Source organism: Fistularia commersonii, chromosome 31 (genome assembly GCF_037954325.1).
Source record: "Fistularia commersonii isolate RoL2024-O1a breed Wild chromosome 31, RoL_Fcom_v1.0, whole genome shotgun sequence".
In the NCBI taxonomy this organism is placed as follows: domain Eukaryota; kingdom Metazoa; phylum Chordata; class Actinopteri; order Syngnathiformes; family Fistulariidae; genus Fistularia; species Fistularia commersonii.
Window position 1 is genome coordinate 4,547,649 of NC_141314.1, and position 11,182 is coordinate 4,558,830.

An 11,182-nucleotide genomic window follows, 5' to 3' on the forward strand; every position below is an offset into this window, starting at 1 on the left:
CGCTGCCCATGTTTTATCCTCTCAGTATGGACTGAAGAAAAAGGAGGAGAAAGAGGCGGAAGAGAAGGCAGCTATGGAGCAGGCCTGCGAGGGCTCCCTGACCCGCCCGAAGAAGGCCATCCCACGGGGCTGCGGGGACGACGACGAGGAAGACGAAGAGAGCATCCTGGACACCGTCCTCAAGTTCCTGCCGGGGCCACTGCAGGACATGTTCAAGAAGTAAAACGGGGGCGGGGGTGGAGCCGATCCAAAGGGACCCTAAATTGAGGGTCTGGTCCGGGCCAGGCTGTGGGGCAGATGGGGATCTTTGTGTTCGGGCGGAGAAAAGTGAGCGAACTTTTAGAAGCGGAGGCTCGGGGAGGCCATACATCTTGGGTGGGGGTGGGGGGTTCCGGAAGGGTGATAGCTAAGAGGCTGGGTTCTGATTGGAGGCTCGGGAAACGTTTAGATTATCAGAAGATAAACAAAATTTGGGAAGGGGACGTGGGGGTTCTTGCCAAACTGTTAAGAGGCTACACACTGCCTTTCAAAGGAATCTTTAGTCACTTTCTGTTCCTCCACTTACTCCTGCCCCTTTTTAATTTCCCGCAAATACTGTCCAACCTGACAACTAGCACATTTTGTTACAAATAGGAATTCCAGTGCCCCCCCCCCTTTTTTTTTCTTTTTTTACTACGCAGAACATTCCGATTGGTTGGTCTTCCACTGGCGACCAACTACGGCAGGTCAGTATTCTCTCGGTGAAGGGCAGTGGATGCTTCGTCCTCGTGCCACTGTGGTCTTTTCAAACGGCGCTGCCGCCATGTTTTCCAGTAGACGGAGCACATTTTTCATTCTATTTCACCGAGTGTTTTTTTCTACTTTTATGAACCGGATGTAGATCTTTATATCAGGGGGAGAAAAGAGGTGATCCTTTGTGAGGTTTTTTTAGGACTCGTGCCTTCATATCATCTCCTCTGGCAGAGGAATTGTAAATGAGGGTTTCGTTTTCAGTCAAACGACGGCCAGTGGTCAAGCATCGGTGAGGATGCGCACAAAAACAGGACACTTTTGGAATAATGTATTTGACGTGAGGTTCACCAGATGACGCTTTTTTGCCGGATTTCCAAGAGCAGACTTGAACTCCTGGAACTCCACGGTGAAGGTCTGAAGGCCTCAAGGTTAGTTACTCACAAACTTCAATGTTTCTCAGGCTGGGCAAACAACACATGGTCCTGTTTTTAGGGTAGGTTTTTTTTTGTTCCTCCCCCAAAAAATTGTGTGGTATTCAAATTTCAAAATCCCACCAAAAATATCAAGTGGTTTTCCCGGGGGATTCTCGAAAACGGCGGGCATCCCAATTCGAGATCCGAAAACTTTGTCTTTCCTGATTGGAGAGGTCCAAGCACGACGTTAGCTTGCAGCTAGCTAGAACAAAATTCTAGAAAAAAAAAATGTTTGTGATTCGTGTCACCTCAGGCACTAGAGGAGATTCCACCAAATTATGTTAGCGACTACTAGTCCTCCATTTTGACCACAGCCTTCTGGTATAAAACCAACGGCATCCTGTTTATGCCCATGGTTCTAAAACCAGTTGGGACTCAGACCACCAACCCAAGGCGGTTCTGGGAGACTGCTGTGGTTATAGACTGTTCCAGGATCTGTCGAGGCCTGGTCCCCTTAGACAATCAATTCAAATGGATGGAAACACTTCGGGTTGCCGGGGTTGTAACTTCCTGTCATCCAAATTTCATCGCGACAGCTAGTACTTTTTTTTTTGTTTTTTGCAGCTCGCGCACAAACATGAAAAAGCAAAATGTCAACGCCTGTTATTAGCGTCAACCGCAAATCCGCTTTGGGTTTTATTACCACGTGTTTGGTCTGGCTGGAGATAAAAACCTCCAGGGCGTCTTCGCCTCGTGAGGCCAAATCTTTGCGGGATTCATCGACATCAAGACCAAAGAAAGACGGGCAAGACCTCACAGATCCTTTAGTGGCTGCCAACACAAAAACGCGTGTGACGAACTTAAGTAATATTATTATTGATGCACTTGATATTACTTATATTGGCGAGGCCGGCGGTCAGGCCGGTTCAACGTGTGCATGCGTCCAGAACACCGGGTAAGAGTTTATCCCTCCCAAAGTGTTTCCATGACTAAAGTGAACTAGATAAACTAGAATGAACCCATGACTTTGTAATAAGAAAATAAACTTTATATTCTAGGTCCAACAAAAATACCAGTGATTTAACATAATAGCGTATTAGTAGGTGTACTGTAAGAACAGTCTATTTAGTAAGAACTACCTAAATATACAGGATTTATTAACAATGAAGTGAAGCATGCAAATGATCTGGTGGCTTCCAAACCGATGTACGGCGAATACATTGTTCCATGAGTTTAGGAAAAATAAAAAGGGATTAAACGAGACTAAAAGCGGCGGCGTTGTCGTTGGCACTAAGAGGAAAAAAAAAAAAAAAAGAAAACTTTGTTCTTTTTCCATTTTCTAGCTCAGATAGGACTTTTCACTAGAAAAAGCCATATTGTTTAGATTGCAATAAAACAATTAAAAGTAGAAAACGTCGAGTTAATCGTCCCATCCTTGTTCTCTGTGCGGGGAAAAAAGGTTTATTTTGAAAAAAAAAATGGCTACTCGCATATTTGTTGTATAAATCCGACATCCCTGTATCTTAAAAATGTGCGTACAGTCGTATGCGCACATAGTTGAAAAGTCCACTGTTATTAACGTGTGTACGACATGTGTTACTGTAAACGTGTGTGTGTTTGTGTGTGTCGCTATACGTGTTTCGTGTCGTGACCCCATGTCGTCGATCCATATAGTCGCGGTTTACGTCCCGTAGGCCTTTAGGCGTCTTCAAAAAATAAAATTAAATTAAAAAACAAACTAAAAAAAAAAAAAAAAAGACTTTTTTGCATCTGCCGTGCATTGGAGCAGCAAAGCGCGGTGCGGCGCCCTCCTTGTGCCGCGTCTGGCGGGGGAGGGGGGCTGGAAAAGGAGGGCTGCAGGGGGCACAACATATATATATATATATCTTAATACTTAACACATTCCTGTCAAATGTCCAGCATGCTAACGTTTGTTTAAAAGAAGAGAAACTGCGACAGAATCTGTGTTTTTCGGGGAAAGACGGGGAGGGAGCTTCGACGGGTGCCTGAGGCTGCGGTCCCAACACTGTCCGGCATCATCTTAATGCCCATCTCAAAATCGGGGTACAAACACAAAAAAAAAAAAATACTGATTAGCAAAGCACCGATTTTAACCGGTAATCAAAAGATGAAACTCAGTAAAAGGAAATCTTATAACAGGCTTTAACTTCCGATGTACGGTCAACTTGACGTGGTTTGGGACTGAACGTAGAATTATTGGAAAGCAAATACTCCCAAATGTAAGCCAGCCCTTTTAAGAATAAAAGGGGCAGGGATTGGGAGCAGATTTCAGGGAGCAGAAGAAGGAAACTTCTTGTGGGAGCAATAGCCAAATCAAAAGAATGTGGCATAAATGGTGACGACTATTCAAGAAGCCAGACAGCGGTCAAATACGGAGGTTTGGTTTTAAAGAACTCATTGTAAAAGCGATGCTCATTCAGTACTTTTCATGTAGTACTATTCGATATATACATGAGAATTAGGAAGTTCAATCTTAGAAACTGATGGCAAATAAATGAGAACATCTGGGCCATCAAATCATTTCATTGGTTTCCGTCAAGTGTTTCCCCCAATTAGAGCCGGCTGGGGTACCAGGGTCACAATATCCAAGGTACTTTTCATCTTAATTTGAACCACCGGTTGGATCGCAGCCTTGGGAACATCATTTAAAAATGAAATCGGGGCGTGCAATTGAAAAGAATTAAACACGAGATAGGGTGACTAGAACATCTGCCATTTTGGTGTGGAGCGCCGGATATTTAGGGGGTTTCTCGCCGTTGCGTTAAAATTGTCCAACTCATCGCGCAGATATGTACGTCTCTACCTGCGGAGATATATTTTACTGCGGTTTTCTTTGTTGTTGTTTCCTGTCTGAATTCTGGACTCAGCACGCCGACGCACTATCTCGGCGCGTTTTTTTTCTTTTGTTCCCTTTTTTTCGTTTGTCTGGGGGCGTCACGGTGCGTGACCCGCCTTCGAAAAGGGCTATTACATGTCATCTGTGCGTGAGGTTGGCAGGTGCCTCGTCTGTCCCCGTTTTTTTATTTTTTATTCAGTTTATTCTGGATGCATGGGATGCTTCAGTGCAGGGGGCGTGGGAGGGGGGGTGGGGAGGCTTTTACTGTTTACAGCTGAAGATAGAAAATAAATGTGTTTTGTTTCGACGGGCGAGCGCAGGGGAAGGAGGGGAGGGGGATCTCATAAATTATAATTATAATCTGGATTATCCTGGAGTCGAGGGGATTTCTAGTAGCGGGAGAGAACCGGTATCACTTTACATTGAGGGTTTATTAACATCAGTTAATGCAGAAATAAGCATTTGTGGTTATTTAATTGCAATTAAACAACATTCATGTTATCTTTACCTCACAAAGTTATTGCGTCATGGTTTACTGCAATGCAGCCATCTTTAACGTGTGATACAACAAAATAAGAATTGTGAACTAAAATGATTATAACAGGTAAACCAAACATTTGGGTTATTTTGCCAGGTTAGTATTGTTAGCACTAGTTAGCGCTGTAGTTTCAATTGATGATTAGCATTATTTGGTTTTATTTGTTATATGTCTTAAGAAACTTAGCAACTACATTAATACAATTATTTACCAATATAATTCATTGGTCTTCAATAGTTTAATTACCACTCAAGACAGTCATTGCTGTTACTTAAAGATTTTGAACACATTAAGTCATGTTAATGGTCATACCATTATTGTAATGTGATACCGTTTCAACCTTAACAAATGCGCAATTTGGAGAGGGTGGGGGAAGAACCTTCAGCGTCCTTCTGAACTTTATCGTTGGGGTTTGCCAAACAGGGCGGGGCTTCGTGTTGCCCGCAGCGACGCCACAAAATTTGTCTCACTGCTGTCCAGACCTCACTTAGGACCAAGTTGAGGCGGTTGCATACCAAGTTTTTGTTACCGAAGCTACATCAACACAAGTGTTCTACCAACATATGCTTACCAGCAGGTTGGTTGCCTTTGACGAATCACAATACGCACCTCGCTGAAACCCTCATGCGAGTAGATTGTTGTGAGGCCAATGTTACCTGTTAGCACAACCATGTAGAGAAATACTCAAGTACATTCCAGTCCTTTATCCATTTTTGCACTCGTTAAAACACTTTTTCGGGACAAACATTGTGGTGACTCTTTGCCAAAATGATAAAGTTGAGAAGGGGTTTAGCGTGACGGGGATGGGATCAAGTACCCGGCAGTAGTCCCTTTAGCTTGGTTGGTCTTTCCAATCAATTAAAAAAAAAAAAAAAAAAAAAACAACTATGTTTACAGTTCTGCAGACGATGCAACGCTGTTCTGAGGCGTCGGCTAGCCAGCTGAAATGTCACGGGACGCGGTGCACGGCTACCAAATAATTTGCCAAGAAATTGAGATGAGCATTTGGAGCATCTTGGGAGGAAAAGAAAAGGTTTTAATTACTAAGAACATTGATTATTTTTTAGGTTCCTGACACCGAATGGAGAGGGAGTTCTTTTCTTTTAATTCAGGGTACAAATCATTTCAGGGTTCAGAGGTCAAGAATGTAAAGTACAACTTCTTATGCTACTTCTTTCCTGAATTGCATGTCATTTTCTCTGTGTGGAGCCCACATCCCTGTAGAGCTGTCTCATCTCTAGGAACCGAACGGTTCTTTTTTTGGGAGGGGGGGGAATTACACTAGCAAAATAAACAAAAAAATAAAAAAAAATAAAAGCTTCCTGTGCTTTTTGCTTGTGTTTCCTTGGAATTCAATTGGGTTTTTGTATTATAAATATGAATTAATTTCTTGTACTCGCAATGAATTTCCCTTTCATTTCCAGGTAATTTCTTTTCAACACCATTGGCTTCATGAGAAGGTAAAAGGGGGATTTCTTACGTGCATTCTTGGCTGACTGACTTGCTAAGGAAGAGGAGAAATAAGGGACATAATTAATGAGGAACCACATTCCAAAGTGTAAATGTAATATTGAGAAATTGTTTTTTTTTTTCCCAAATCACAAGCAACTTCCCTTACCATCATGTCTTTTTAAAGCCATTGAGATTCATATGTTGGTTTGTTGGCGGCTGGTGTGAGGAAACCTGTGTGTGGGTGTATTCGCAAGCTGCTGCTGTTGTTCCCAGACCTGCCTCTTCTATTTATGTATCAATAGCAGCGGGCAAGCAGCAATGGTTCAAGGTCCAGAGTAATTAAATACAGTGAGCGTGTTTTTCATTGCTCTGGCCTGCACGCCACCCTTCTCGCCTCAAGAGACACTCCGTGGGCATCACGCCCGACTCAAACTGAACCCGTGAGCCGTTTTATCCATTCAAGGATCTGACCTCCGTGAGCCAAAACCAGAATTAACATCCCACGCAATGTAGCCTGTCGGTTTGTAAAACAGTTAATTAGCCCTTTCAAAAAAAAAAAAAAAAAGTATCTCTTAAAAAATTTAATTGAAAGAGACAACAAAAACCTTTAGTGATGAACCGTGTCACACATTTTTTTTTTTTTTACAAAAAGACAGATTTAATATCAAAGAATGGATACCTGACAGAAATATAACACTATATTACAGCACACGGCCTGTTTGGATGCACTTTTCTCAGACTGTTAGCAGCGGCGCCCCCTGGTGGCGACAAAGTACACTGGACCACCCTGGTTGGGCTCTGACCTGAGCCCTCAGGAGTCGTTGGGGAGGCCGAAGAGCTTGACGGTGCCGGCCTCGCGGTTGCTGTCGTATTTGCCCTCCTTGTCGTCGCAGGCGTACGCCAGCAGGGGTCTCTTTGGGTGCCAAGCCACCGTAAAGGTGGGTGAGTCGCACTGAACTTCCCACAGCTTGCCACCTGTACACACACACACACACACACACACGCGCACATAAATTCTAGTGGAAAAATACCAATGACAACGAACCCAATACAAAAACCAGACTGCAGATTTAGAAAATGGGCACGAATTTTAGTCGGCATATCACTTCCTGGCTGCACCTGATTTGTGACATCACCTGCCTGTAACCTCCCCCTTTCCCAGCGCTATTGACTGAGTTTTCTCTACCTGTTTCCACCTCGGCGATGTCGATGAAGTGGTCCTCCGATGCCGAAGCCAGCATCTTCCCGTCATGGCTGAAGCTCAGCGTCCGCACTGGCCAGTCCAGCCTGACCACGTGCAAGCAAACGCAAATAATTTGAAACATTTCATTTACACCCCAAACACACATACACTGCAGTAAATACATGCACAGTAGGGTAAGTCTCCAAACAGGGCGACATTTTTGATTAATTATTAATTTCCCTCAAACTTCCTGCTTCATAAGAGCAAACCTCTTTCATGTGCATTTGTCAGTCATTTTATTGTCTTTTATTTCTACATATTTTTCATTTTGTTTTGTTTTTTTTCCCAAGTGAAGACCATCCCCCCTTGTGTTCCCAGAGGAGGAGGGGCAAGACACAGCACAAGCTGGGCCGTGATTGACAGCTGCTCCAGATCTAGCTTTTAAACTGTTTTATTTTAATACTATAAAAAAAAAACTCCATCAGGATTCAAGGATGCATTTAATCCTCCTCCCGGAGGAGCATTTTATGCAGTTATTCATCAGAAAAATAAACAAAAGGGGATTCTTTGTTTTTGTTTTTAAGTGAATTAAAACACTGACGACGAAGCACTCACCTGGAGAAGCAGCGCACGCACACCAGCTCGTCCACGTCCCACAGGCTGACCAGGGCGTCGGCGCTCCCCGTGGCAAAGTACTTCCCCGTCGGGTCGAACTTGATGCAGATGCAGTTGGAGGGGTGGGCGTTGATGGACTGGATGGGCTTCAGCTCAGGGTAACTGGGCGCAGAGCGAGGGCCATGTTACTTTCTGGAAACTCCCACCTCTGACTGTTTCCGGTTAATTTAATTTGGTTTTTTTTGGGAAACATCTCACTGCTCTGACAACTCAGGGGTTCATTGTCAGGAGATGACACCTCTCCATTTGTTTACATATTCCTGGTGAATTTCTTGCTAATTTCAGTCAAACGGTGAATTTCTAGTCGTTGAATTCTTATCAGTGATTCTGTGGATATTTCCATGTCAGATCAGGCGGCTGAACCAGCACATTAGTGCGTCACACCTCAGAATGTTGATGCAGCCGTTGCCGTTGGTGAGGAAGAACATGTCGTTGTCGTTGTTCCAGGAGATCTCGTTCACCTCGAACTTGAACTGCTCCTCGGCCTTGGAGCGGTGCGTCTTGGCGTCGATGAAGGTCACAATGTCGTCCTTGTTGCCCACGGCGATGGTCTGGCCGTCGGGGCTCCAGCAGATGTTGATGTTCTCACCTTTGAGGAATGAGGATGACCGATCTTTCCTTAGCGAGGACCATGGTTGATAATTACCTGCCCCTACCTCCGCACCAAAACCACTCAGCAGAGTGAAGATTGAATTGTCCGTAGGTTTTCGATTGACCTCCTACTTTACTAGTTTGACACAGCCCCAATGTGCTTTGCTCGAGCAAAAAGCCTACCTTTGGTGTTGACGGTGGCGATGCATTTGGTGGTCCGGACGTCCCATATCCGGATGGTTTTGTCGCCGGACGCTGTGACGAAGAGGTCTGGGTTGGTCGGGTGCCAGCAGAGCTGGTCCACGCTGTCGCCATGGCCACGGTAGTTGTTCTCCTTCACCTGCCAGGAGACGAGAGGTGGCGTCAACAGATCTTTCTTGGAGGAGCAGGGGGGAAGCCGCGTCTGTTCACAGCAAACTAATAAACTGAGAGAGTTCTGAGGTAAACAACAACTGTTGCGGTATGTAAACATACACAAGTCTCCCATATGACCATCATCACACAGCTGGATCAACGAATACTGACCGGGTACCTTCGATGAACAATTGCAGTCCCTTCACTTCCTTAAAATGGACTTGTATATCATTTTCTTGATATCTTGAATATCAAAATTCAATATCTTGAATCTTCAAATCTTTGTAGTTACAGTTAACAGTTAAGACAATTTATATTTCATTGTATTTCTTATTCTTCCTCCTTTCTACTATTATACTATTATCTATTACTGTTATGTTTTAATTTGAAACTCTGGCACAATAATTTCCTTCGGGATACATAAAGTTGTTCTCATCTCATTTTCTTGCAAGTAGCACATCATTGTCTATCAAAGTCGGACAATTTAAAAAGAAGCTCTTTTAAGGGTGAGATATGAACTTACTCATATTCCTTTAAAACTCTATCTATACTCATATTTGTTTCCCTTTTGTTGTCATAACTGCTGCTGTGACAAAGGAATTTCCCCTGTGGGAATCAATAAAGTTTATCCAATTTTTAGTGCAGTCACAAGATGGTCTTAACAGACATGATAGTCCTTCACCTCCATGGCCCTTTACCTGTCATTTTGGTTGTTATATTTTGACCATTCTGCCACTTTTATTATTTTTATTGGTCTTTTTTCAATGTGCATTTAATGTAAATATATATACTGGTGGTGTCCTTGTGTGCTGAGTTAGGCACATTCAAATAAAATATGAATATTATCAGTATTATAATAGTCACACAGTGGGGAAATTCACAATAAGGACATATTTGTTAACATCTTTTAAGATTACACCTCTACAATACTGAATTTTGTTTAACTGGGGACCAACCGTTGACGCCAAACCGTTAATTAGCCATTTATTGAACCGAGTTTGGTGGTTATCGACACCCTACGATGCACTCTTAAGCCGAGGGCGGACATGGCTAAACTTTACGATTTGGTTATAAATTATAAAAAAATATGTATATCTGGATAAATAAGCACATAAAACCGAATTTTCACATCAAACACAACACTCAAGAAAAAATGAAGTCTCTCAGGATGTCAAAATTCACGCATCCATTCAATCCTTGAATTAGCGAGGCTAATGCTAACATGCAGGCAGAGCGACGGACACACCAAACGGTCTTTTTCCAGGACGAAAACGCTGGCCGTCTTGTCGAAGGAGCCGGACGCGAGTCTCCGACCGTCACAGCTCCAGGCGACCGAGTGAACTTTGGCCGTGTGAGCCGGGAACTCGCGGCTTTTGCTGTTATTTTTGAAGCTGTCCTGCATCTCTTGATAGTACTTCGTCGCCATCTTGACGGCGGCGCAGGCGCAGTTGAAGAGGCGCTTTGCCGTCGACCCACGGGCGCGCTAGCGCCACCTAGCGGCTCGGGGTGGAACCGCAAGCTCCCGTCTTTACTTTCAAACCTGTAGTTATCAGAGCTTTATTGTAAATTTGGCGTTAATAATAATAATAATGATAATAATCTAACCTTCCAGTCTTTTTGCCTGTTATTAAAATGCCAAATATGATTGTTTTGTTCCAGACCTTTTTCGTGAGTATGAGTAATATATATGATGATAATCATGCTGTGTCTGTTTTACGACTGCAAGCTGGATGTCAGTAACTGACCCCTGACCTCATTGTTATTAAAAATACATTCATTCATTAACTATGCTGCTTATCCTGCATCAGAGCCAATCCCGGACATCATTAGGCGAGAGGCAGGGATAATCCTAGACCAGTCACCAGATGATCACAGGGCATTCACCCTCTCATTCACATGTCTGTCAGGACAATTCAGGTTCTCCAATGAACCTCCTGCATGATTTTGGACTCTGGGAGGAATCCGTAAAAACCCAGGGGAACCCTACGCAGACACGGGGGAGACCATGGAGACTCCACTCAAACAGGCCTCCCTGACGGGATCCATCCAGGGACCTCCCTGTTGAGAGGCGAGAGCACTAACCATGACCATCATGCAAAAAATCTGAAAAAAGTAATGTAAGATAAAACAAGACATATCACAAATTTCAGTTTTACTCGAAAATTGTGCACCGCCACGAAAAAAAACAATCCATTTCATTTTGAAATGCGGGACGTCATTTCCCTAAAAGTGCAATAAAGTCACCAAACCAGTCATTTAAATTACCTAAAAAGGATTTTTTTGTTTTAACCAAGCAAATTTTTTGGAATGATCTGGAATCCACCTTAAAAGTCCTAAAATCGTAAATAAAATATCTGAAGAAATAGAATGAAATAATGAAAAAAAGA

At 43.4% G+C, this 11,182-nt stretch overlaps 2 protein-coding genes across 3 annotated transcripts in view; one reads left to right on the forward strand and one right to left on the reverse strand.

Moving 5' to 3' along the window:
- cplx2b (complexin 2b) overlaps positions 1 to 5,422 on the forward strand; it is a 24,832-nt gene extending 19,410 nt beyond the window's left edge. Inside the window, exon 4 of the mRNA XM_086139311.1 lies at positions 26 to 5,422. Coding sequence (XP_085995437.1) covers positions 26 to 223 — 198 coding nt within the window. The 3' untranslated portion in view covers positions 224 to 5,422. The remainder of the gene's footprint in view (positions 1 to 25) is intronic.
- Positions 1 to 10,227, reverse strand: part of thoc3 (THO complex 3) — a 16,735-nt gene extending 6,508 nt beyond the window's left edge. Inside the window, exons 1-6 of one of the 2 annotated variants that reach the window (XR_015104184.1) lie at positions 10,042 to 10,227; positions 8,625 to 8,781; positions 8,235 to 8,439; positions 7,791 to 7,952; positions 7,179 to 7,279; positions 6,672 to 6,967 (exon numbers count right to left, since the gene is read on the reverse strand). Coding sequence is in view for 1 of the 2 variants with exons in the window: in XM_086139309.1 (XP_085995435.1) it covers positions 6,804 to 6,967; positions 7,179 to 7,279; positions 7,791 to 7,952; positions 8,235 to 8,439; positions 8,625 to 8,781; positions 10,042 to 10,221 (969 nt within the window). In the remaining variant the exon portion in view is untranslated. Of the gene's footprint in view, positions 1 to 6,622; positions 6,968 to 7,178; positions 7,280 to 7,790; positions 7,953 to 8,234; positions 8,440 to 8,624; positions 8,782 to 10,041 lie in introns of those variants that run through there. The other variant, XM_086139309.1, reaches the window with a different exon arrangement.
- Positions 10,228 to 11,182: the final 955 nt, after the last annotated feature.